This window comes from Caretta caretta, chromosome 11, assembly GCF_965140235.1.
Source record: "Caretta caretta isolate rCarCar2 chromosome 11, rCarCar1.hap1, whole genome shotgun sequence".
In the NCBI taxonomy this organism is placed as follows: Eukaryota; Metazoa; Chordata; order Testudines; family Cheloniidae; genus Caretta; species Caretta caretta.
Genome location: NC_134216.1, coordinates 12,900,473 through 12,926,958, shown reverse-complemented (window position 1 = coordinate 12,926,958; position 26,486 = coordinate 12,900,473). Strand labels below are relative to the sequence as shown.

General features: G+C 44.3%; 1 protein-coding gene across 7 annotated transcripts in view; it reads left to right on the top strand.

Moving 5' to 3' along the window:
- Positions 1-1,435: 1,435 nt before the first annotated feature.
- HEG1 (heart development protein with EGF like domains 1) overlaps positions 1,436-26,486 on the top strand; it is a 95,490-nt gene continuing 70,439 nt past the window's right edge. For 4 of the 7 annotated variants that reach the window (XM_075117749.1, XM_075117750.1, XM_075117748.1 and 1 more), the window contains exon 1: positions 1,440-1,996. In XM_075117749.1, coding sequence (XP_074973850.1) covers positions 1,681-1,996 — 316 coding nt within the window. In that variant the 5' untranslated portion in view covers positions 1,440-1,680. Of the gene's footprint in view, positions 1,997-25,559; positions 25,809-26,486 lie in introns of all 7 variants that reach the window. The other 3 variants (XM_075117751.1, XR_012664328.1, XM_075117747.1) reach the window with 3 other exon arrangements.

Sequence of the window (26,486 nt, the reverse complement as noted above, 5' to 3'; positions counted from 1 at the left end):
TGTTGTATCACTCCAGTGACAATATACTGAATAATGGGGCACCCTGTTTTGGAGCCTTGTGTTCCGTTATGGGTGCTGCACTTTGAGAAAGTTAAATCTGAGACTGGAAAGCTCCAGAGAAAGGCAGAGAAGAAGGTGAGAGGTCTGTCAGAATTTACAGATGAGGAGAAACTACCCAGGCTATATTTATTTAGACTTGGAAAGAGAAAACTTAAAGTAGATGTAAGTGAGCTATTTAGGGTTACAAATAGTATAGTAAACAGGAATCTGCCAATCCTTTATATTGGCTCTCAGGTTACAAGAACAAGGGGTCACTCAATGAAGTTAATGGTAGGTAATTAAAAAAAAATAAAAGGAAATCCTTCACACAGCATGCAGCCAGCCTGTGGAATTCACTACTGCAGGTGGCTGCAAAGTCAAATGCTCTCCTGGAATTTAAACCAGGGCTGGATAACTTTACAGCCAATGAAAGAATGTGCAGTTATATATGCTAAGGGCCTGATCTTGCAAAAGGCACTTCCTGAGCAGCTTCAATGGGAATTAAAGGTTGGGTCCTAAAACAGCAACCAAATCTCATGCTTCATGGACCCAGATGAACACCATGGGGGTCCGGAGGAAAATTGTTCCTTCTTGTTTACCATTGTGCAACTGGGCAGATAGTCATCTGCTTCTGAAGCAGTACTGGTCATTGCCAAGGGACAAGAGACAAGATACCAGACTTGGGGGACTACTGGTGTGACACAATGTTCCACACCCTTTACTCCAGGGTAACTCACACACAAACGTTTTAGTTATATATTCATTTATATTTAAGTGCAAGCAGGGTGTTGGGATAAAATCACCCCTGCATAGACCAGGGCCTTATTGTTGTTTAAGTGCTGCCAATGTGCTCAAAAAGAAAAGGAGGACTTGTGGCACCTTAGAGACTAACAAATGTATCTGAGCAAGAGAACCTCCTCTGGCAAGTTTGCAATCTCAGTCAGAGCTGGAGAAGCTGGGAGCCCAGAGGCAGGAACAACTGAGGAGGGTGTGGGTGTGTGTAACGTGTTGTTACCGGGCCTCTTGCAATTCTCTTGACAAGTAAATAATAATGGCAGAGAATTATTTGCTGTCAGATGCTTTCACAAAACCCCATCGCTGCCCCTCTCCTGTGCCGTCCACAGCCTGGTTTGGCGGCGGGAGGAGAAGCCTCACACTTGGCCTTTCTGTAGCACTTTTCATTTCTCAGGGCTTAGGGCGAAGCTGAGGTGCCCCTGCCCCCTCCCTCCCCGGTCTGCAAAGCCCCCGGCCCCTTCTCCCCGGGATGGGGCTGCGGAGGAGGGCTGGCCAGGGCACCAGCGGAGCCGGGCTTTGGCTGGTGATGTCAACCTCTAGGAGGAGCCTGTGCCTGTCCTTTTACTTTCAGGCTCCATGTAATTAGCATGAGGCTGTTAGTCACTTACTGGTGTTACCCGCGGGGGCTCGACCATGAAATCCCCCCCTTCAGCCTCCCCATGGACCCGAGGAACTTTTAAGGCAGGGGCTGCTGCCGCTGCTTCCCCTTGATCTTCCTGCTTCCTTCCCCTCCCCCCGCCCCCCACTCTACCCCGGGTTCATTAATAATCACCAGCATCAGTGTTACTAGCCGGTGTGACCTGCGCCGGGCATGTGAAGCCCCCCCCCCCCCTCCCCAGCTGCACCATGCGAGCAACGTGCACTTTGCTGCTGCGCCAACTTAGCCTCCTCCTGCTGCTGCGGGAGCCCGCTGCGGGATCGGGCCCCTTCGCCTCCTCCAGCGACCCCCCTGCTCGGACCCAGCTCAGCGGAGCCACCACGCCGGCCGCGGGGCCGCAGGGTTCTCCCAGCCGGGGCGTCTCGGCCGCTGCGGCGGCGGCGGCGGCGGCGGCGGCTGCTTCCCGGCTGCCTCCCTGGGAGAGGGAGAGCTCCGTGCCCTGGGCGCCGCCAGTGTCCGGCAGCACCTCGGAGCCGGCCGCGGGAGGACACACCAGCAGCCCGGGTGAGTGAGGCAGGGACGGGAGGGAGCAAGGCACAGGGGCTGCTGCTGCTGCTCTGGGGAGGGCGTGGGGGGCGCTCTCCCGCTCCGGCACCCACCCAGCTCGCCCCTCTGTGCCCCTGAGCCCTGGCACCCTTCTGGCTTCGGCAAAGGCGCTGCCCTGCCTGGCGGGGGCTCCCCCTTTCCCAGCCCTTGCTCGCTGCCCGCGGGAGCGAGCGTGTGTGTTGGTTGTGGGGGGCTGATCAGATCGTCCCGCGTCCCAGCAAGGACAGGCAGGGCTGGGCAGCACCGAAGCCAGCTGCAGAGAGACCCGGGCCAAGTGTGTGGCTATTTTTGGAGCAAAAGCATTGCAACTCCCCACCCTCTGCAAAAATCCCCTCCACGCCGCTACACTTCCAGGGAGGATGAGTTGGTTTGGGTTTTTAAAATAAGCATGTCCCTATTTTGTCGCCCGCTCCCACCCCGAAAATCCCAATTTGCAGCTTTCAAAAGTTGGCAAGTAGGTCGCATGTGTGTATGTGGGGGGGCCAATGCACCTCCTCGGCCACTTTGCAGCGCTCGCTGGGGTGCGGCGTGGGAGCGTATCCAGGGGGAATGGGCTCTGGTTTGTGTTATCCCAGAGGGTGGAGAGAGAGAGAGCCGCGAGGAGTTGTCCTAAGAAGTGGCGAACCAGCTGCTGGGGTAGATGGTTGGAATTATGTCATTGTCACTTGCTGGGGTGAGCCTGCCTGGGGGCTCCGGGCTGCGGTGGGAACGCTGCGAGCAGGCTGGGGGCTTGTCCCGAGTCTACTTCCTGGCGGATTTGGGTACACAGGCATGGGGAAGCTGTTTCTGGGTAATGGGGAAATCTCCAACACAAAGGGCTGCAAAGGAAAGGAAAGTTCATGTAGGAGCTCCAGCAAGGGGGTGTGTGTGGGCAGCGCTGCAGAACAGCGGTCACCCTTCAGCTGGGTTTAGGTCTGACCCAAAGCCCCTTGAAGTTGATGGAAAGACTCTCTTTGAATCGTGCCCTTGGAAAGCTAAGGAGTTTAGCCTCCGATTGCAAAGTCTGTGAGATAACATATACATGATAAAGGTACTGTTGGCTGAATCCCTTTCAACATACTGGAATTGTACCACAGCAAAGGTTAAGGCCCTGATCAGTGTAAGCATTTGTGTCATTCTGGTGACCTTAGTAGCTGATCACCTATGATACAAAAGGAGAGAGAGAAAATTTTGGACTATTTCTCCTCTTCAGGTTTTACATTTAATTTGCAATCCTCCTCAGGCTGTTTTTTGTGGCAACGTTTTATTAAAATGCAAAACAAGTGCTGTTGTAAAAAAGAAAATAAATGGTCTCCTGTTAGTTAATACATATGGAATTAAAATTTACATTCCTGGCTGTTCTGTAAAATCTCAGATGTAGTTTAGAGTTTCAAAAGTTTAAATGCTACATTGTTGGGAGAGAATAGAATATGAAAAGAAATACCACTGGGTTTAAAAGATGATTAAGTTAAACAGAGTATGATGCCTCTATACTTTTAAGTACAGACTACAGAAGCCTGTGACAAAATATCAAACTGAACTGTAAAGAAATATTATAAGCACAGATTCACTTGCTTTGGTAATTATAAATTATTGGGTCCCTTGAAATCACTTGAACATTGCACAGTTGTATACTAGTGTAGAAAAGGAGGGTTTGAGCAGATGAAGGCTTGTGCAAAGAATACAATAAAATTCATTCAGATTCCTTCATTTACATATTTCAGATTGTAAATTTCCACTATACTGACTGAATTAACTTTAAAAGATTCTACCTCCTGCTTTTTAAAAACAACGTGGAAATGAAAATGACAAGGCTAGCAGAACTTCAGTAGGAAGTGGATAAGCTCCAGGATGGTCCTTAGTTCAATAGCCGACTCTTAGAATGGCCGTTGGTTTCAGAGTAGCAGCCGTGTTAGTCTGTATTTGCAAAAAGAAAAGGAGTACTTGTGGCACCTTAGAGACTAACCAATTTGTTTGTTTGCATTCCAAAGGTGCATATTTTACCAGGTGTTACACAATGCTTCCAGGGCAGGAAATCAGCAGGTGCAGTGAGAATTCTTCTGTATACCACCCAGATGTTTTCTTCATTCAGATTTCCCCATATCCTGCTTCACATTGATTACTGGCCTATCAGATCCAGATGTAGGGGATTTTTTAGAACTGTAACAATTTCTTTCTTTCTTTGCTGCACTTCTGCTGTGAAGAATGGGAAGCTAGTCACAATAGACTGTAAAATCCTCTTCTTATTAGTCATCTGTCAGATATACACTATACACAGGTATCCACTGGTCAGTGCCTAGATTGGTGCTTTATAAATATCTTGGGTAGTCATTACACACGCTGGCGCACAGGGCAAATTTTTTATAGGGAAAGTGGATATAATTTTAAACAGCATGACTTCCCTGTTTTCCAACTTGAACACGTAACTCTAAGGATGATTAATAAGTTTGAAAAGATGGCACTGGATTTCTATGTACAGTGTAAAGAAATCTAGCATGTGATAAATATAGCTTCAGTGGTTTTAAAGCCAGAAGGGACCACCACTATGATTACTGACCTCGTGGTCACACTGGCCATAGAATTTCACCCAGTAATTTCTGCTGTGGAGAGAACTATTTAGTGTGCTATTTAGAGATGTACTTTATTTATAGAGCTACAATTTCAGAACATATGGTTAAAACTACTTTGAAAAACTATTTTGATTCTCTTAACATATCCAGAAGGTGCCTTTTATCAAATGTACACATATAAGAGAAAGTTTATAACTGGGTGGATCAAATAAAGCTCTATAAAGAACTATGTTCAATAATGTTTGCATAACAAGGGAGGAAGGCTAGCCCAGCAGATAGGGCACTGGCCTCCATTTAAGAGGCCTCAGTTCTATTGCATTTTCAGCCACAGAAGTCTCTATGTTTCCTTTGGATAGTCATTTAACCTATTCTGTGCATCAATTCCCTATCTGTAAAATAAGGGCAATACTTCCGCACCGGACAGAGATAAAATCCATTAATGATCATCAGGTGCTCAGATTTAAATGATGAGGGTCATGTAAATTCCTAGATGGGTAGAAAAATATATAATTTAAGCTCAGATAGCAGTCCAGCATCTTTTCATGACTCTGACGACTCCTGAGTTGAGAGAGGAATGCATTTCAATCATTAAAGTTTGAAAAACTAAAACAATCTGCCCAAGAGCTCTAAAATAAATTTGGCTTATTGTGAGTGACTGCTCAGGCATTTCACTGAGAGCCATTCTCCACAGAATTTACTATGCTGTAGTAGACCATGAATTATGTCCATCTTAACCTAGGAGGAATTAGGAAGGCTGTGAGCATGGTGGCTTTTGGAAACCATGGTAAACTACATAATAAATTGCATTATGTCCTGACAACTAGATGTTAGGTAAGGTTCTATGCCTGTCAGTCAAGATAATGATTCTGTATTATAGCTGTAGGCTGATGTGGTCTACTGAATCATTTGGGGTTTGAGCTACAGACACTTGAAAAGTTAGCTTTTGTTTATCCTGCCTACCCTTCCACAAGCATTTCTTGTAAACTCATCACTCTGTCGCTACATGGAAACGAAGATTGCATCTTGGCAGCTTGTGGTCTGACTCTCTTTGAAGTCAGAATGAAAAAGGTTCTTTCTCAGCAGAGTTAGATAAGTAGATGGTATCAGCAGAGAGGAGCTCTGCAGTGAAACTGAATCTTACAAATTAATGCCTGTGAAAGTGAGCAGCTGACAGAGATGGTTCAAACTAGGCATAACAGAGGCAGGCCCTATCTAAGCTGCTCTCCACACCTCTGCCAGGGCACCTCAGTCTTGACTTTCAACTTCACCTCCATTCCCTTCAGTAGGCTGTTTGTGCCCAAACCGTGCAATCATTTTGTGATGTGAATACATTAGGACTAGGCCAAATCCTTTTTGCTTGTTGTGTAAAATAGAAACTGAATCCGGGCACAGATGTATTCAGAAAAAGTAGTCGTGCTGAGAAACAGGACAAATGGTTTGAGCAATAGCTGGAATTATGGGACCACCTAATCTCTCTGCTATGCATTTTCTATTGGCAGTTGTTTTATCTTAATATCATAGCATGAGGGGGTGTGCCTGAAAGGAAGTGGCCAGCCTGTGGGTAGGGCATTGAACTGGGACTTGGGAGATTGGGGTTCAATTCCTAACTGTGCCACAGACTTCTTTATGTCCACTGGCAAGTCATTTTATTTCTCTGTTCCACTTCCTCACCTGTAAAATGGGGATAATAATACTTCCCTTTTCATATGTGTCTGTTGTGTCTACTTTGATTTGTAAAATCTTTAGGGCAGGGACTGCCACTTGCTCTTGGTATTTGTACAATGGGTCTTTGATCTGGGCTGTGGCCTCTAGGTGCTACCATAATACAAACGATGATGATAAAGGCTAGCACTGGGCCTCTACAAGTTTCCTATCTAGACAAGGGTCCTTAGTCAAGCAAATCTTTCCCCTTCTGTCTTTTCCCCTTTCTTCTCTGCTGTCCCTCTTATGTGGCCATGGTACGTGAGGCACTCGGATAGCATGGTGATGATGGGAGCCGTGCAAATGCCTAAATAAGTAGATTCCTCCTTTCCATGTCTGTGTTGTCTTTCCTTCCTTCCTTCCTCCGTCATCTTTTCCATGCCAGTTGTTGCCTTGCATTTCTTTAGTAATGCACATTATGAGCATTAGAAGTAACTGTGTAATATTGACTCTCCTCTGCTCCCATCTCCGAAGCATTCTGGTAGAGGCGGCAAGTTTAGGAGGGTTGGGGAGGAGGAAGATGGGTTTGGGAGGGGGCTTATGTCCTCAAGCTGGCTTCAAATCTCCCTCCTACTCAATAGTTAGTATTGATCACATGATTCCCTCCAGTCCTTGAGCCCGATTCTCTGTTGCCTGCACCTTATCTAATCATTTACATCAGTGCAAAGTGGACATAAAACACTGCCGTTCTGATCGCACCCACTTTGCACTGGTGTAAATGACTGCTTAAGGTGCAGAGCAATGGTGCATCAAGCACCGTGTCTCTGAACTGTACCTGGAAGACCTGTGCACGAACATACTTTGTTGTCTTGCCCCCTTCCCTACTCATCCTTATGCAAAATGTAAATTAATTTATTTTTTGTGCTGCAGATTTGTAGTCCCTGAAGTTATATGGATTTAGCTTTGCTCCTTCAGGGGAACAAAAGAGAAGGGGAGAGAGAGCTACTCAGTTCCCAGATCCTTACAGGCATTAAGGGTCTGATGGAAAGTCCACTGAAGTTAATGGGTGTCTTTCCATTGACTTAAGTGGGTTTTGAATCAGGCACCATAAGCAATAACCATTTATTTTAATGGCAGATTAATGAATGATGAAATGCAATCGTTTGTAATCCAGACTCACAGTGACTATGACATCTATATTAATATGGAATGAATCTGTCATATGCTGGGTTATTGCAATAAGCAGATCATGAATGTGAGATGAGATACTTTATTATAAGTGCTATTACAGAAGCTATTTCTGATGGTTTCAGTCTTGCATTGCAAACTATTAGAGCCATCACAGGCCTCACACAAGCCCAGCAGTCCAGCATGCTTCCTAAGATCATCCCAGCCACTCAGTAACCACTGCTTTAGTTTAAAACAGGAAATGTAATGAGCTGCAATTTTTCTTGTGGCTGGAAAAACAATAGGAAAGGTTTATTCTCACAGTGCATTAATTGATGCTGGATTAGGAGAAGTGTCCAAGTGACATACTCCTGCCATTGTAACATGCCCTGGGTGAGTTCCTCTGTGAATGTGATTTACGTAAGTATCAAAAGAGTTAACAGTACTGATCAGATAAGGATGACTATGGTATTTTTGCCCATCATCCTCAGTGTCTGGAACAGTTTGTTTCTTTCCCCCATCCTCTGGGATCCATCGTTTAAATCTAGAACTTAAACCCCAGCTCTCCAATGCTGCTTAAGATCTCAGGCAGTTTGTACCCTGGCACTTGCTGGTACCATCCTCTACCTTCCTTGTCTATTGCACTCCTTGTTGTAACAACTGGACACCTCACAAAATTAATGGATCTTGATAACACCACCCCTGTTTAACCAGCGAGGCAGTGAGGCACAGAGTGATTAAGTCATTTGTGGAATTCTGTGGCTAAACTGGTCCTAAAACCCAAGTTTCATGAATCCTATAGCCTTAAGCAGAGTCAGGGCCTTAACTTTCTTGTCCTCAGATTTTCTTGTTGTAACACTTCCACTGTTGTCCCTGATGTGTATCGTGGGACAGTTACTTGAGTGGCATCTTGTAAAATTAAATTGTACTGTGAGAAGATGGGAGTTCACTTTATGTGTGATGGCACAGTCTGTGTCGAATTCAGGCCTAATCTCCCATAGAGTTCCCTTTGGGTGTGTGATCATAGGAGTCTTTGCTACAGAGCTTTTGTGCCTACCATAAATGAAGCAAGTGCAAGTTTCATCTTGAAACTGACTGGTAGAAACGGACTTGTTTTTCCTGAGGTGCAGCAGAAAATCGTTTTGCGTGAAATGACTTTTGTTTTAAGTGGTTTCAGCGTACAACTTGAAAAGGAGTTGTTCAGAGGTTGTGGTTCTGATGGGCAGAAGTCTTACATTTTCAGACTGCTTCTTCAGAACTGTGATATTTCAAGTCATTCTTGGAAAGAGATTTCTTTACATCACTGGAAACCAATGGTAGATAGAGCAGGTCAAGAATTTTTTGACGAACCGGTTTTTCCTCAGAAAATGCCAAATCTTCTAAATTGTGGGTTTTTTTGTTGTTTTTTTTGGTGAGACTATACAAGTTTCAGTGAAACATTCATCGGGAAAGGGTTTCCCAAGGCCTGGATGGATTTCTGCTTAAAACAATAGAGAGAGACTCTACCTAGAATAGCCAATAGCCCCAGGTTCAAGTCTCTGGAGACCCACATCCCAGATGAGTGCACTAACCACCAGGGTATTGGTTGTCCTGGGGTGGGTCTCTCTCTCTTCAGTTTTTTCAGAAAAACTTTGAAAGGTCTTGGTGTCGTCCCAAAGCGGAATGGGAAAATTTCGGAAATCTCAAAAACCATTTCCTGCCCAGCTCTATTGGTGGCCCCTAGTTCTGACCCATTGTGAGTCACCATGTATTTGAAAGTATAAACAAAATGTCCAGTCAATTGTGTGTGAGCGTTAGCTGTTTCCTTGGAAGGCTAAAGTTAGTTGGCAGATTCTACTGGTAAGCGGTAGGCTCTTCAGCCTGTGTGACGCAGGAAGTCAGATTGTAAAAGTCCCTTTTGGCCTTAAAGTCTGTGAATAAAACTTGAAGTCGTAATGGCATGAGAGACCTGAAAGTTGTGTTCAGGACCATTGATCATATGAGTATGTAAAGGCTGAAGAACTGAGGCTTTAACAGTACTTCACTTGACAATAATAATTTTATTTATTAAACGCTCACACTTGGGGGGGGGCACTTTCATAATGTAGTAAAAACATGAGTGAAATATAATAAAAGCACCATTAAAAAACCCCAGACTGCTCTTTTAAACAAAAAAACCCACCTGTGCAGCAATAATGTGCCTGTACCCTGGAAAAGCTATTCCTGGGCTTTCTATTATTTTCCTTCTAAGAAGTTGCAAATTTTCCTGTTCTCCAACTTCTCTGAAATCCCAGCAAGAGCCCTGCTTAAAGGCCAGATTGCCAGAATTGCAAGCATTCTCGCCAAGTTAAGTATATAGATTTCAAAACTGAGGCTAAATAAAACAGCTTGTGGGGGTGTGTAAGCCAGAGTGTTGGATGGCAAAGCAGCCTCCATCCTGTCTGCCCCAGAGCATTTCAGCTTTCTCCACTTTTCCTTTTCACAACTTTGACGTAAAAGTGGAACTTGCCAAATGAGCACTCACTCCGGGATTTTCAAAAAGGCACAGCGCTGACCTAACTCTGCTCCCAACGCACAGTGCTAAGTCCTTTTGAAAAGCCCAGGCTTGCTGTATTTTAATCTGAGTGGGCAGCAGAAAGTTCTAAAACGCTCAGGGATTTCTGTTTTGTTTTCTTAGAGTGAGGGTAATGATGTTACGTAGATTCATAGATTCCCAGGCCAGAAGGGCCCATTGTGGCCTCCTAGTCTGACCTCCCGTATAAGACAGGCTATAGAACTTCCCCAAAATAATTCTCGTGTTTTCTTGGGAGGGTGTGTGTGTTAAGGTGGCATTTTGGACGCTCACAAGGTCTTCCCCCCCTCCCATTTGAAGTAAGGTATCTTTCTACCTGCATACACACACACCCATTCCCCCTACCTACCGTAACATCCCCACTCACCCCCCCACACCCACCCCTACCTACCGTAGCACCTTGTTAATTCAAATCTTATTAATCCACTCACCCCATAGCCCACATTGAGTTTCTGTGAAAAGGCACGGGACTGGTTCCTGGCACCTGCTAAGGTTGCGTTGTACTCTCTGGTGGAGCAAAGAAGCCTTAAAGGCAACTTAACCAGAGGATTCTGCAAACTGATGTCTTTATTCAGAACTAGTCACCAGATGAGAGTAATTCATAGCCTGCAAATTGTTTGCAAGCAGCTTGTTGTTGTAAGCATTTGATATCCCGAATGGGGGCTCTGTTATTTATATTTAATTTGACATGTAGGTCCTATGGTGTGTTTTCTCTTTCCTGATTGGCTGATTGACGAGATAGACTCCAATTTCTTGTGGGAATACTCACAATTACTAACCTCCTTGGTTAGGTGCTTTGAAATCTACTGAGGAAGAATGCTATGTAGGAGCTAGGTATTATTATTATTATTATTACATGTTCAAAATGCTCTCTTCATGGCCATTTTGCAATTGTCACTTCAAATGCGCTATTTCCATGAACGTTAGTAAACTCGTTGGCAAGAATGCTCATGGGGAGCAGATGTAAGAGGGGCACAAACCCAGTCTAAGTGAACGTATTGACAGTTCAAGTGCATATTTGTGGGAAATTGTTCTATAATAGCCAGCCAGGTTTCCCTCTCTTTGTGTAGATGTAATAGGTATGTGTACAGATGTATGTCTATATTTTAAGGCATCACAGGCCATACATACCGTAACATCCTGCTTCTGCTTCACGAGACACTGTTTTCTTATTGTACTTTGATTATGCAGAGAGTTTACATTTATCCTTTCAGGCTGAAATCATAATTCGAGTCAGAGGATGAGGAGACAACTTTCCCACCCAAAAGGGAAATGATGCTGAGTTGCTGAGTGGCCAGCCCAAGTAATAATATAATCTTAGAAAAATGCAGCTCCCTCGAGGAAAGGAAGCTTTGCAAACTTCAGTTTCTCCAAGCTGTGAACATAGCTGTTGCCTGCATTTCTGTAACATTGCTGTTAAACCTAATCTACTGAACTGCCAAGGAGATCACAAAATATTGGGGAGCAAAGAGAAAAACCGTGTAATGGTCTATCCCTAAGTAAAGTAAAAACTCTTTTAGGGCAGGTGCGTTGTTTGGTTTTTAATGCAGATTCCTAGGATATAAGGTCAAATTTCCCCGTCATTATTATCATTGACAATTAGGTTGTTTTACGTTTCTCCTTTTTGCACTGAACTATGACTTCAGAGATTTTAAAGGCAGAGGGAGCCATTAAAACAATCATTTGTTTGACCTCTTGCACAACATGGGCTATAGATAATTTTCACTTCTGTCACGAGGGCTTTGAAGCCAGGCCTTTGGCATTGTAGTGAAGAGTCATACACCTAGGCCTCTACATCAGCTGATTTATTAGTGCCTGTTTCCCTTTTATAGATGGTAACAAAGATGTTCCCTGTCTTGTTTCTTTCATTACATATTTTGGTTTGTTTTAATTTTCTCAGTAGTTTTAACAACTTTGTTTCCATAACCTTGCTTACATCATTAGTGATCCAAGCTACTTTATTGTATAATGTAGGAATTGTTCCAAGTACCATCTTTCCTGTTGTCTGTAACCATGAACGTTTCATAAAACATAACAACATAGATTTGTTACATAGATACCCTGCATTCCTTATAGTCATCAGTGTTGGGTGAGCATGTGGGATTCTGTCTCATTCAAGACGGGCTAAATCATATCAGCTCAGATTTATGGGACGCCTTTCAACGTAAGGGATCCCAAACAGCCTGAGTCTCCACTTACCCGGCCACTGACATGCAGCCACTTCTGGGGTGGAGAGTGGCAGCCATTCTGTATTTGCCACATGCCAGAAGAGTTGTTTGAGGAGAAAGTTAAAGGCATTTCTCCAGCTGAAATCAGAAGAGGGATTCAGCTCTACAGAATACCGTTAGCCACAGCACGTTTGTAAGGATACTGGCTTTCACAGACTTACTGTTGTGGGAAATCTTTTAAAGACTCAGGGCTGGATCGTAAGCTGGTGGACAATGTTAGAGCTCCATTGTCTTCAGTTGAGCTATGACAATTCATACAAGGTCAGATCTGCCCCAGGATCTCAGTGCTATGCAAAAGATACCTTCTGTAGTAGCACAGGCCCATGCTACCCTAGCCCCATACTGGGCATTGGTACTGCCTTGGAGGGAAGGGCAGCACCTACTAACATGACTTTCTGGTGTATCTGAATGATTTTTTGGAGATCTCCAAAAACATTGACCAGGTCGGACCCTGCTTAGATTGTGAGATCTGATAAGCTCACAGGTCAAGGTAAGATGGCTGCCAAAACCACATGAAATTATGCTTAAATGAGGCAAACAGCATTGTCATGTTAAAGTCATTTCCAACGGCTAAGTTGTAAACGCACATGCATGAAAGGCACATCAGCAAACCATCAAACTGCACATTACCTGCTTTGCTCATGAATTCGAATGGATGACCTTGATCGTGAGGCATAATGCGGCTCTTGTAATTTATCACTTATCTTGTATTTTGGAACTGGGCATAATTGCATCCATGTCTACAAGGACAAAGAGAAGTGTTTCAGCAGCTGTAATTCACAAAGGCCTCTTCAAAAGGCTTCTTACCCTTGGCACAAGTTTTAAAAGACCTTATAAAAATGCCCCTGAATAGCTTCAGGCATCTGAACATTCATCATTTGATTCGGATTCGGTTACAGGGCTAAACACTAAATTTCAATTCTCTTTAGGATATTATCGGCTCGTTTATCAAATGCAGGCTGGTGGTGTAGTATTAGACTGGCAGACGACCCAGGAAATAAAGGCTCTTTGAAAATCAGTTTCCTAGAGTGGTAACATGATCAGAGCTCAGAATAATCATGAAGACAGTCATATGTGGGGGACAAAGAAAAAGCAAATGTGGACACATGAAGGGATCAATATAAAGGAGGAAAATTCTGTACTGGAATGAAAGAACTGGAATGGCTATAATTGCATGCCTGTTGACTTGTATTGAGATACATTTCATAAAATACAGTCTGCCAGAATGTCCTATTTTTTAATATAAAAGATCTTTGGAATTCAGCCCCGAGGATTAGTAATGCGGCCAGTGTTCATATCTCCACAAGAAACCACAATGGATGAAGTCAGGTCACATGCTGGATTAAAGCCTGAACTTGCTTGTCACTTAATTCCGAGAGAATACCAGAGCAATCGCTTTGAGCTGGGGCTTGTCTGTGCACTGTGGGTGGATGTCCAGGGCTGTGGCTTGAATAGATTTCAAGCAGATACTGGGCCTGATTCTCCATTGTTCCTGATGCAGCCATTCAGACCTATGCAAAGTGGGTGTAAACCCTGCCAAAGATCTCTCCATCTTTCTTATCTGACCCTCTCTCTGTGTCCACCTTGACTGACACTAATGAGATTTACAGCGCTGTCCTGCCATTCTCCATTGTCCTAGGCTTGTCTGCATTGGCGGCATGATGCAGATGTGTAGCTGAACTCTAAGGGAAACGCTGGGAACCATAGTTCTTAAGGGAGAATCTCTTCTGGGTATCCTCTTCACTGCAGAATTAGTCCCTAGGGAGAAATGATCAGAGAGCCTGGAGAAGGCACACAGTTTTGAGCCTCCCTGAGGCATTTAAAAAAGCCAGTGAAAACTGTAGACACAAATACCTATCCCCTGTCCCCATCCCTAATGCTCACAAAGGAGCTGTGTGTAATTATCTGTGTATGTATTTGTGTACATGGTAATCACACAGATGGCCTAGCATTAGCTGCACATTGAAAGCTGCTCATTACATCAAGTGATTATTAGTCAGAGTTTCTTCCCATGCCTGGTAGGAGGAGAGAGGAACTAACTCAACCTTTGGAAGGGATACACCCTCCAGTGTCCCCCTCAACACTGCCATCACTACTTCCTGCGGCAGATGGTTATAGCTTCATCTAGGAAGTGCAGTTTAGATCATCATCCTTTTCCAGGAGCAGGGGGATGGGGGCCTTATCTGTCCTAGGGATTAATTTCTCCTTAAGCGGCTTATCTACTCATTTGCATTTTTCTCCGATCTCCTCCCAAATCCCATCTTCTGTTGCTGGGAAGTTGGATAGCTCAGCTGTGGGAGGGTCAGTGAGACATCGCTGGTGCTATAATAGCATACCAGTCATGAATAGTTCGTTTCCTAGGCAGGGCTTGTGGGGTAAGGCTTAGCTAGTTGCTATCAGTCCCACTCTGAGGGCGATTGGTTTCCAGTAGCCCCATGGCTGGCCAGTGAGCAAGAGTCCTAGAGGGCTGAATATCGTAGCCCACCACTGAAATGTAGCCGCCGCTGGGCTGAAATATGGCAAAATATCTTAAAACATAAGCGCACCGCACTGCAGGACAGTGAGTGATGGTTGAGTACTAAGTCAGAGCAGGGCAACATTTTCTTGGCCAAAAACATTATTTTATTTTTATTTTTGTATTGTTTCAAAAAATGTTAAAACCCAGCATGCAGCCTGACCGAAGCATTTCGTCTCGGTTGAACAGGTGTAGTAGCTCTGGCAGTATCACCCACTGCAGTTTTGACCAAGAGGGGTAATGTTAGGGCTGACAGCTGTGATGCAGCACCCAGGATGCTGTCCTGGGGAGAGATACCACTAATGAGAGGGCAGCTTGAGCTGGGACGGGGCTCAGAATCTGCCTGATGGAGGCAGTTAGAAGGCGATTAGAGAAGAAGGAGGTGAAAGAGGCAGCGCTGGGGTGAAAGGGAGATTTGCTAGGGAGAGGTGGGTGGACTTCGAAGGGCAGTGTGCAAGGAGCCAGCCATGAGGGACATAGACCGTATGACCCGTGAGGCTGACCAATGGGACACCGACAAAGGGAATAAGTTTAGGCACCTGTGGAACTGGTGTGGCCCTCCAGGTGAGGAGCTGTCACTTATGGGTGGACCTGCTGGAAAGAGTGTGGTCACTGTAGCGTTGACGCAAAGGAGCTTTGCAAGCGAGAGAGAGACAAAGGCAGGACAGCTGGGGTGAAAAGTGGGCTTTGCAGCCAGGGAGAGGAAGGCGTTGATTCCCTTGTGGGGTGACACAACCTCTCGTTGAAAAACTTCAGTTATTGTGATGAGAATTTACAGTATATTATTTTCCTAAGCAAGTGTTTGATGTCACTTTCTATTATTTATATTATGTTATCATTCCTGCCAAATGCCTGGGTTTTTCCTTTTTAAAGTTCAACATTTGCTCAGCTCTATACTAAGCCCAACTCAAAGAGTGGGTAGATTTTCAGAAGCAGAATGTGGTTATCCCATTTGGAATCTGGCCTGAACCCTGGCTTTGAAACCCTTCCTCTTTTGAAAAGTGTTACAGTAACTTTGACCACAATGACCATTGACCTGAGTTTTCCCTCTCATCCATAAGGCAGCACAGGGCTGCAGATTCATGAAAATAAGAGAATGAGCTGGGTATAGTGTGGGACAGGCAGTATGCAAGCATCCATTACACAATTCAGCTCCCTATTTTAGCATTGCTGCAACTCTAAGCCAGTTCCCCCAAGCCAAGCCAGCAATTTCTGTCCAATAGTGGCATGTTTGTGTTGTTATGGACAAAAATTGTAGTGTTGCGGCCTCCAACCTGACAGACACTTTCTCACTCTGACCTGAATTCCCACTTCTGTGCATAGAACAGGAAGTGATGAAACCAGTTCAAGCGGAAGCAGAGTTTTGAATGTGCTAGTTTAATTTCTATTACACACCCTACAAACAATGTGGATGCTATGTAGAATCAGAATCATACTGGCTGTTCTCATGGGATATAGTACGTTTTTTGCGGAGCCAAGATGGGATTTTGAACATTCTAAAAAGTTGAAAATTTGGAAATGGTTTAGAAAAGAGAGAGAAGAATGATTCAAGGTCAGGAAAACCTGCCTTAAAGTCAGAGATGTAAGAAGTTCAATCAATGTAGCTTATCTAAGAGAAATTAAAGAGGTGATTTGATCACAGTCTACAAGTAACCACCCTGGGGAATAGGCTTCTGATGGTATATTGCTCTTTAATCTGGCAGAAAAATGCATAAGAGCTAATGATAGAAGATGAAGCTAGAAAAATTGACTAAAAGTAAAGTGCACATTTTTAACTCTGAGAGTATTAAGCATTGGAAAAACTTACCCAGGGAGGTGGTGGATTCTCCCTCGCTTGAAGTATTTAAATCAAGGCTGGGTGTCTTTCTAAAAGATCTGTGATGGCTCAAACAGAAGTCATGGGCTTGACCCAGAAATTATTGGGTGAGGTTCTTTGGCCTGTATTACACAGGAAGTCACATTAGATGGTCATAATGGTCCCTTCCGGCCTTAATAACTATTAATTTTCTTTACAGTTAATAAATATGCATAAGAGTATGTGGTGTGTGTCATAATATGTAGTAAGATTTGTTTTTCTTGGCTGCTGTGTGTATCACTTTGCAGATCTAACAGAGAACAGCCATATGAGCAAAGTCATCTGATTCTAGACATGGGGACTATATCCCTTTTTAGTGACTCTAAGAAAAGACAAAGCTGTATTTATGTGTTGGAACCTGAAAATGAAATTCCTCTTCTGAGGAACTTACATTCTAAATGAGACTTTACACAACAAGGGTTTGATGATAAACACTAGGAGAACAAGGGTTGCAACACTGAAAGATATAATGAGGTAAAATAATTTTTGTTTGACTTTGGATTTAAAAAAGGTACCTTGGAAGTTCGTAGACACGGTTCATAATGAAGACCTGGGTAAAGGTTGGTACTGGAAGATCCTGACTGCAGCCTTGATCCGGCAAAGCACGTAAGAACATGAGTAATTCCATTGGGGTTATTCACATGCTTAAAGCTGAGCACATGATTAAGTGCTTTGCTGTGGCCATGGTCTGCAAATGGGAGGCATTTAAAGGAGGGGAGTGAGATTCCATGGCACATGGGGTCAGCAAGGAGATTCCAGGCACAGTGGTGATGCATGGAAGAAGTCACTGAACAGCTTTGTTGTAGAAGGAGACCTGGCAGAGCACAGATCTGCTTGAGTCCAATAGTTTCATTTGCAGTAAACTCATTCCTGTCCTCCAGCCAAACTGAATTGTGGCTTTTGTGGGGATGAATGCTGCAGATGTTAGAACCCACAGAATCTTTAGTACGCTGTAATCCACCTCCCCTATCCTGAATCTTTGCGTTCAATTGAAACAAGGCTTTGTTATGCTTTGATTAGCAGTGGAAAAGCCGTTCTAGCACTTAGGCTCTTCATGCACCAGATGGCAGGATGGCTCATTAGGGGGAAGCAAATGATAGGGTGTTCAGATCAAGTACAGTTCAAACCAAAGCACTGCACCGTTCCCAGACCATGTATTGGAAGGATGTGACTGGACAGAAGTCAGACTAGTGGCATTGCTGCAGTCCTGCATCCCAGAGAGCGCTGAGATGTGCAATGGGAACTCAGCTACTGTCTGGAAGCAATGTGGAGAGATGCAGAGAGGAATCAGTTGAGGTGTCTTTTGCTGGAGATGCATTATTACCTCCCAGCAAACTGCTCAATCAGTGGGATAATGCTTTCTGTGTTGCTGCATGCGAAGTGATAAACACTTTTATGAGGCTGATTAACAGCCAACGCAAATCAGCAGTGTCTGATCACCAAAGAAGCTTTTTACTGCAGACCTGCTTCATGTTAATGTGATCCCTGTTACACAATGGGATTAAAAAGCAATGAGACAACGGTAAATACGTGTTTAAAAATTCACTCCAAAGGGAACATTTGCAAGTGCTGGGCTGCCCTTTTTCAGGTTTCGAAGACGAATCAGCTTGGGAGTGGGCCAGAATAAGGTGCTGGGTAGGAATGGGTTTAAAGAGCAAAGAACTGTTGGAGGGCAGGTCTTGAAGTGGAATAACATTTTTGAGGAAGGAGTGATGGGATGAGAGGCACACAGGGCCTGATCCTGTAATCCTAACATAAACAAAAGTCCCATGGGTGTTTTATCTGCTCAAGGAGTACAACGTCGAGTTAAGAAGAGAAAAGATGGTTTTGTGGTTGGACGTCAGGGGCTTGAAGTTGTGCTCTTAGTTCTGCCAGTGACTTCCTGAGTGACCTTGTGCAGACCATGTTCCGGAGTTCTAATCCTGGCTCTGGCGCTTACTTCCCCTGTGGCTTTGGTCAAGTCACTTGACCTCTTTGTACCTTCTTTTTTGTAAAAATGGGGGAAACAGTGCTTTCCTACCGGGTGGGTGGGATGGGGTGGGAGGGAAGTATGTGGTAAATCATTCATGTTTGTAAAGCACTGTGAGATCCTGGGATGGAAGGTCTTTCAGAAATGTCAAGTATTAATTATTTGAAGGGCTTGGGTTGTTTTTGCAGACTAAATATGGCTGAATATTTTTAACACAAGTCTTGTCTACACAAAAAGTTATGCCACTTCAACTCTACTGGTATAGTAAAAGCTGGAGATGCTGTCAGCCCAGTAAAAAAGTGCTTAACCAGGTATAGTTTATTCTCCCATATGGTAAAAAAATCACACCCCTAACTGAAATAATTATACTGGTACAAAATCTGTATGCAGACCAGGCCTCAAGCAGCAAAGTTTTGGGGTTCTCATTCAAGGTATGCTTTAGTCAAACAAAAGTTATTGGGCTCAAAGCAGGGGAACCTAGGTGAAGTTCAGTGACCTGTGATATAGGGGAGGTCAGATGTGATGGTCTAATGCTCCCTTCTGGCCTTAGGGTTCACTATCGTAGATTTCAGAGTAGCAGCCATGTTAATCTGTATTCGCAAAAAGACAAGGAGTACTTGTGGCACCTTAGAGACTAACCAATTTATTTGAGCATAAGGTTTCGTGAGCTACAGCTCACTTCAACGGATGCATACTGTCCTAGAGTTTCAGTTTGAAACTTTTGAGCTCCGCACACCTTTTCCTATTTAAGAGCCTGAATCTGTGAGTTGCAGATCACTCAACGCCTCCTGGGGTCGGTTCTGGTGTTGTTACTGAAATCTGTTCCTATTGAAGGAGAGTTTTCCTGTGCCTTTCCATTTAAATAAGTGCAAACGGCTGCTGCAAACTGTCTAATGGAGCAACAAGCTGTGTGATACTCTGTTTAACATTCAAAGAGTAATTAATCTTTATGTACAAGCAGCAGGCTAGCTGCCTCGGAAATATTGTTCCATCAAGCCCCGTGTAAGTTTTCTAATGATTAGAAACTTTCCAGACCCACTGGGGTTTTTTTTTTCTCTTTCCTTACACTTACTGGAGCACTGCAGAAAAGTCTGTGCTATAAATTAACTTGTATGCTTCTAAAAGTCAGCAGTGACATTGTCCTCATGTTTTAGGGCTTAGTTCACTCCATTCAACCTGTACTGTACACACCCAGGGATCTGCTATGGGCTTTACTCTTTTTTTCTCTCTCTCTCTTTTGCAGCCAGGATGTTTTTTCTTGCTTTTTTATTGTTCCAATGACCTAGCAGCTCCACTTTGGTGGAGTCTTGCCAGTCAACTTCCTCTCCCAGCCGTCTGACAGACTCCAGCAGCACTGCCCTCAGAAGGGAGCAAAAATTAAAATGACAGCAAAATACATCTCTAAAGGGCTTTTCTCTTTCCTCAGCTGCTTAGGGCCTGAAGCATTAATGCTGCCTTCCAGCTAATGAAAATGTCAAGGGAACTTTAAAAAATGTGTGTGAGGGGGAGGAATTGGGTGGTCGACTTCTTTGTTGTGCTTCATTATAAAAGAAAGGCCTGAAAGATTTTTGAAAATAAATTGAAATCTTGCTAGTATTTACCATTAGAAATTGAGGTCTTTTACATGCTGTGGGTGGCTGGGGAATTATTAGGATCACATAGCAGAAAGTGAAACCTGATTAACTGAGAAGGGAAGGGAATTTTTGTTGTTATTATTCATAGTATTTAAAAGATTTTTTTCTGTTTCTTTTTATTAACACTTATTTAACTAAACCATTGAGAGAGAAGCTCCATTTCAGTAAGGAATTGGCACCCCTGTGCCTTCAGTGAAGGGCCGAGAAAAGTCCCCAATAAACATCTCTGATTCCTCCAAGAAGTTCTCCAACAACAACAGTAGGGAGACTTGGCATTCCTGAGATTTCTAAGGTGAAAAACCAGACAACAAAACTCCTTTAGGCTTTTTTTCAATCTATCACAGGCAAATATAAAGGACCAACCCCCTCCCGCCCCTTTCTCCCCCCTCTTTTTCAAGTTTCCCCTCACCTCTCCTGCCATCTTATATCCTACCCTTACATTTTAAGGACTCACCAAAAGGGACAAGCTGTGAGCCTCAGTGATTCAATCACAGACTCCTATAGCCTTTTTTTTCCCCACGTAAAGCTTGATTGCCAGATGGCGATTGCTACAGAGAAAAGATTCCCTTGTGGTTTTTGTTTTAGCATGTTCTGTGTTTCTGAGCAGAGGCAATGAGAGCCGTGCTTGAGTGACTGGCATAGATGCCTCATGCTGTGTGGCTCCACTGCCTATCTGACTAGTGTGTTTTCAATTTCCTAATATCCGTGAGAGGGGAAAAATGGAAGGTGTTCTCAGTCCATTTGTTATTGTAGAGCTAGGGTAAGTGCTTACTATTGTTATTATTGATTGGTATTGTGGTAGCACCTAGGAGCTCAAGTCATAGCCCAGGAGTCCATTGTGGTAGGCGCTGTAGGTGGGCATTGCTGGGCTGGTTGTCCTAGTATTAGTCTTGGACAGTTATAATTATCTTCTTTGGAGGAACCTATGCAAGATATGGGCCAAATTTCCCACTTAAGAGACTGGGAACTGCTTGAGGTTCCACCTGGTTGGTCTTTTTAGAAGTGGGAAAAGTTTCACTGCCCTCGCGGCCAGGGAAAGGTTCAGCCTCCAAACCCCATGCATCCCCAAGATTCTTCGGAGGTCTGGGCCATCCATGAAGAGGACATGCGTCTCTATAACACTTCCAAGCTCCAGCATGTGCCAGTGACGTCCATATGCAGTGGTGCTGCTGGTCATAGTGGGGCTCGCAGTGTTTATGCTGAGCCAGCTAGCGTGAGCTCACACAGGGGTGGCCCTGCAAGGTTAAGTTGAGGGATCTACACCATAAAGAGCGGTTGTACCCTCCTACCCCTTCCAAGGGAGACTTCTGTGAGCGAAAACAGAGGGGGAGTGTGCTGCGGAGCCAGCGCTGGGCAACAGTCTGGATTTGCTGTTTTGTTGTCTCCTCTGCTTGTGAAGGCAGAGAGGGGTGGGTGGGTGAAATGGGTGCAATGGGAGAATGTAAAGTCTGTTGTCAGTGCCTCTGTTCCTTGTCCCATAACTCGCTGGAGACACACAGTAGCTCTCTGGGGGATAGAATGTGTAGAGAGGCTTAGTGCAAATGCTGAACAGAAACAAAACCATGTTGGGGATACTGGACACTGAGTGATACTTAATGTGTTTCCCTGAAGATGCTGAATTTTAAAAAATAGCTGTGCATGGATGGAAAAATGGTGGCCTGCTAGAACCTGGGTTTGCTGGCCTCCAGGACCCAGTGCAAGCCCCAGCTGTTTTCTCATGCAGTTGCTTGAGATTGGATGGGATACCAGGGATGTTCTCAGGAAGAGGGAGTCTGGAGATGATGTTTTTTGATGCTGCCCTCTATTGTGGCATTGTTACTGCCACTCATGGTTGAGAGAGACTGCGGGACTTGCCTATTGATTCTGGCTAGTGTTAGCAGGATATTTCCTAGAGATTATGTTCTTCAGTCCCTTGCCCATTTATAAATATCAATAGAAATAATGAAGAGGTGAAATGTATGTTGCAACCCCCCCTTTAAACTCTTCTGGTGGCTAGTGCACCACACAAAGGCCCCTTTTGAAGGAATAATATCAACATGTTTATACTGAACTGACCAGTTTAAAGCATGAAAAGGGTTTTTTTATATGCTTCAGATTTTTTCTCAGTGCTGTTTCAGGGTAAGGACAAGGAAGGAAACTGAAAATCCCACAGAGCCCTGGACAGTCCAGATTTAGGGCTGTAGCTTTTGTTCATACAAACTCACTTGGCTCCCAAATGGCCTCCACCCATAATCATTACATCCGCAGCAGTGTTTCAAAACATGACACAGAGCCATTTTCCTGGTGGCTGATAAAGACACAAGCAGAAGTATGTGCCACCTAGTGAGACTGGACAGATTCAGCAAGTCGATGGCTTGCTCTGGTCTTTATTGATCCTTCATGGCCTAATCTGAGTCCTAAAGTTTTCCTGCAGCTGGCAAGGAGCTTTCTGTGTTTAGATTTTTTTTCCCTCTGTCTCTCAGTCTGATGCTGAGATTATGTAGTTGAACAGATGGGAGCTTTACAATTACAGCTTCTCTTTCTCATGAGAGATCTACTTAAGTATGCTTCGTCCCAGAAAGGCACAAAACATCACCTTATTCTTCTCATACAATAACTTAACACAGCTGCACCGTACAATGAGCCTGTCCTTCCACTGCTAAATGTTACCTTCTCTTCTCAAATGAGCTGTGAAGGGAAGATTAACAATCAGGCATGTGGGGGGAAGTGACTGCTGTACATGATGGAAACTGAGTTAAGGGTGGTTGTTTCCTAGAATTGGGTGACTAGGATATTATCTTTTATCAATTTTTGCTGATTAATGATTAACTCCGATTTAATTTTGCTCCCTGGTTAGAGGGGATCATTTCTTCAGTTCTGGAGGTTAAATTAGGAAATCCCTTCTAGAGAAGAATGGAGAGTACTTCTCAGTTCAGTGAACATGACATAAATGGATAGATCAATTCATGTTGCATGGTTTGTACAGGTGTTAGCCCTGGCACTGTGGTCAAATTTCAGCTCAGGTGATCCCATTCTTGGCTTTTAACCCCCCTGCAATTTTAAAGGTATACAATATTCTTCTTCTATTATTAATATTCTTCTAAAATGTATGTCATGTCGCAGTTTAACAGCAGCGGTGTTCCACCCCAAGCTGCCTGCATTTCAGTGAAGGGACCCCCGTTTTAGGGTCTGCTTCTTTTGAAATCAGTTTGGGATTTGCTGTTGACGTCCCTGGGAGCAGGGCTGGGCTGTTCACTTGTCAGCCTCTATAAACTAAACAAGGATAAGCCTGTGTAGTACTTGGCTGGGTGACCTCCAGGAATAATCCTTGGGTGCTCAAGGGACTGCTGTTGGTGATTAAGTGTCTGTCTGACTCAGTATTGTACTAATGTCTTAGGGGGTGAGGTGCTGTCTTTCAGTTCAGATATAAAACCAAGTTGCTGATGGAAGATCCCATGCAAGGGTAGAGGTGTGGTCCCTCAACATCCTGGCCAAGTTCCAGTGTGGATAGTTACATTTGGCCTACCTAAATTCCCCCTGTAGTTCAGATTGGATATTGCCTTCTTCATTTCCTGTCCTAAAACTGTTCTGTAGTGTTCCGCATCAGAGGGGACTGCATTTCACTGGTGAGCCAAGCAGCTACTTGTGGGAAGCAGCCTGGCACAGGGGAGCAGGTGCAGGGCTGGGACTTGGGAGACCTGCGTTCTAGTTTTGGTTCTGCCATGGATCTGCTGGGTGATCTTAGGCAAGTCACTTGCCCCTCCCTGTGTCTCTCTCAGGCTTGGCCAGCTGGCTTGTAAAAGTTGTGCCAATTGCACATGCTATGTGGGTCTGCTCTGCCCACCCCAGCTCATGAGGTATGGCAAAGGCAAAGCCAAGCAAATTACCTGCCATGATAGAGAGAGTCTGAATAAAAAAGATTAGTCCACCTCTGTCAATACTGGGGGTGAATAATAGTAAAGAAGCAGAGAAGTTAAACTGTGCTGAAGTTAGAGATGATGCACAGGCAAAATTTTCATCCTTGCCCGCCTCCAGCCCACCACAGGGAGCATCTGCCATGCTGTCCAGAGTGCAGTATGGTAGGCCTGATGCAACAGGAGGTGGAAATCCTACTCTCTCTACTCCCTGTTCAAGGCCTTTAGGTCACAACTGTGCCCACCATTAGTAACCATGTGCTTTGTGACAATCGGCTTGAATGATGTATAGTTGGTGTTGGTCCTGCTCTGAGCAGGGGATTGGACTAGATGACCTCCTGAGGTCTCTTCCAACCCTATGATTTTATGAAAACATTGTGATTAGCTTTTAGCTTAACAACCAGTTCCAGAGTGGCACAGTTTACATGTGATATGAGCCCCAAGGATGAAGGGAACTTTGGGTATGTAAGCAGGGAGAGACCGGGACTGTGATGCTGACACAAAGTAGGGCCTCACGGGCGCAGGAGAGGGAATAAAGTCCAGCTATGTTATACAGAAATACTTTTAACGTGTCTGCATGTGGTTGAAGACTTTCATAAGCTGGTTACAGGGCAAGGCTGAAAACAGCAGACACTAGGGCTGAAAAATCTGCTGGAACTTGATCTGTTTATACTGGACCGGTTATAACTGCGCTGTGAATAAGTAGCATACTTTTTGTGCTTACAAAGAAAAAGTAGCACTTAAGATTAGATATGTCTGGTAAGCATCATTGCTAGTCCTATAGTTCCAACTGGAAACAAAAATACTGATGCTGCAGGTGGTGCGACAATTTCACGTGACCATTAAAATTTTTGTCTTAACAGCTGTGGCAGCGTAGAAGGAGTTTATTTTTTAAATCAAAGGGAACAGCTTAGCATGTGACAAAATCTTAAGTGACAAAACTGTACCTGATCTATGGGACTGCTTATAGTCTAAATCTTCAGTGGATCTGAAGAGACCAGATGGTCCTGTGTTTATTTTATTTTGCAAGATGTTTGGGTCTGGGTCATTCCGCACAAGTGGAGGGTCATGTTTGAAGACCAGTTTCTGCAAGGGAGTCAACAACAATCTGATGGTAATTGTCTCACATCTCTGATTGACTTGATGGCTGTGTAATGAGCCCAGATCATATATTCCTTGCTAGGGACTCAGCAGTCATTGCAGATTTTTGTCATGTTTGATTCTTTCATTCTGTCTTGGGTGTCCTTATTGCAAAATGTGGGCCAGATTTTCAAACGTAACTGAGTAAACTGTGCCCTCAAAACCAGGTAACTGAGCCTGCATTGGCATGCTTTCTTCCTCCTTCGCTCATGCAGCTGCACATACTTTGTGGGCAAAATTGAAAGTGCGATTCTGCTCTGAAAATGGCACCTTCTTACTCAGTGGAGCTGCTCCCTGGCTGTATTCAGAGTTAGATCTACTGACTTGAGTGACTAAGACAAGTTTTTTTACTCCCTTTTTATTCCTGTTTGCCCTGCAGATCCAAACCAGAGTAAGGAAAGCAAACTGAATTATATCCCGGGAGAATGAATTGGATTCTGTTCTGACTTGCACACCATCAACTGAGCTGTGAAGTTCCAAGAATAGTATTGGATTCTGCCCTCCTTGAAGGTGGTGGCATTGCACAGGCGTTAGTGAGGGCATAATTTGAAGACAGTGGAGCTTCACAGGCGTAGCAGGCCATTTATCACTGGTGATGTTGCAAACAGGAAAGAACCCAGATCCCAGGGTAAGTTTGCTGGGCAAGCAGCTAGAAAAAACACATCCGTCTTTTTACTTTTAAACTGATGACATTTGATCAGGAGTCACTGAGAGACCATAAGCATGGACCCAGGCTGTCCTTTTTTACAGAATTAATTTTAACAGCAGAGCTGCACTCTAGGCACCTGAATTTGGCCTGAATTATATTATTGCTCTGTGCAATCTGCCTGAATGTATCACCGTATATACGTTAGCGTGCCCTTCTGATGGTTCAGTGACAATTTACTCAATAGTCTGGGAAGGTAAATCTTGCTCTATCAGTATTTAGCCCCAAAAGGATTTTTCAGTTTCTGTTACTTTACATTTATTGTATAGAGCAAAAATGGATGCGAGAGCTCATCTCAGTGTTTCACCAGCAGGGTGATCTGCTATTTCACATCTGAAAGCTTTTAGGGACAGATGGATGCAGAGAAGAATTTGGTGCCCCTTCCACAAACACACCCACGTTTTTGAGCCTCAGCCCCGCTACACAAGGACAGTCTGGGTATTGACTTGCAAATAAAATGCCAAGCCCGACCCCCTCTGCTTCAGAATCCCTGTATCCAAAAGGGCCGTAGCAACAAGCAGCTTGTTAAAGGGGAGTAGACTTGACTTGTTGTGACTGTGCTGGATACAAGAATTCTGTCTGGATATTGGCTTGAAGAAT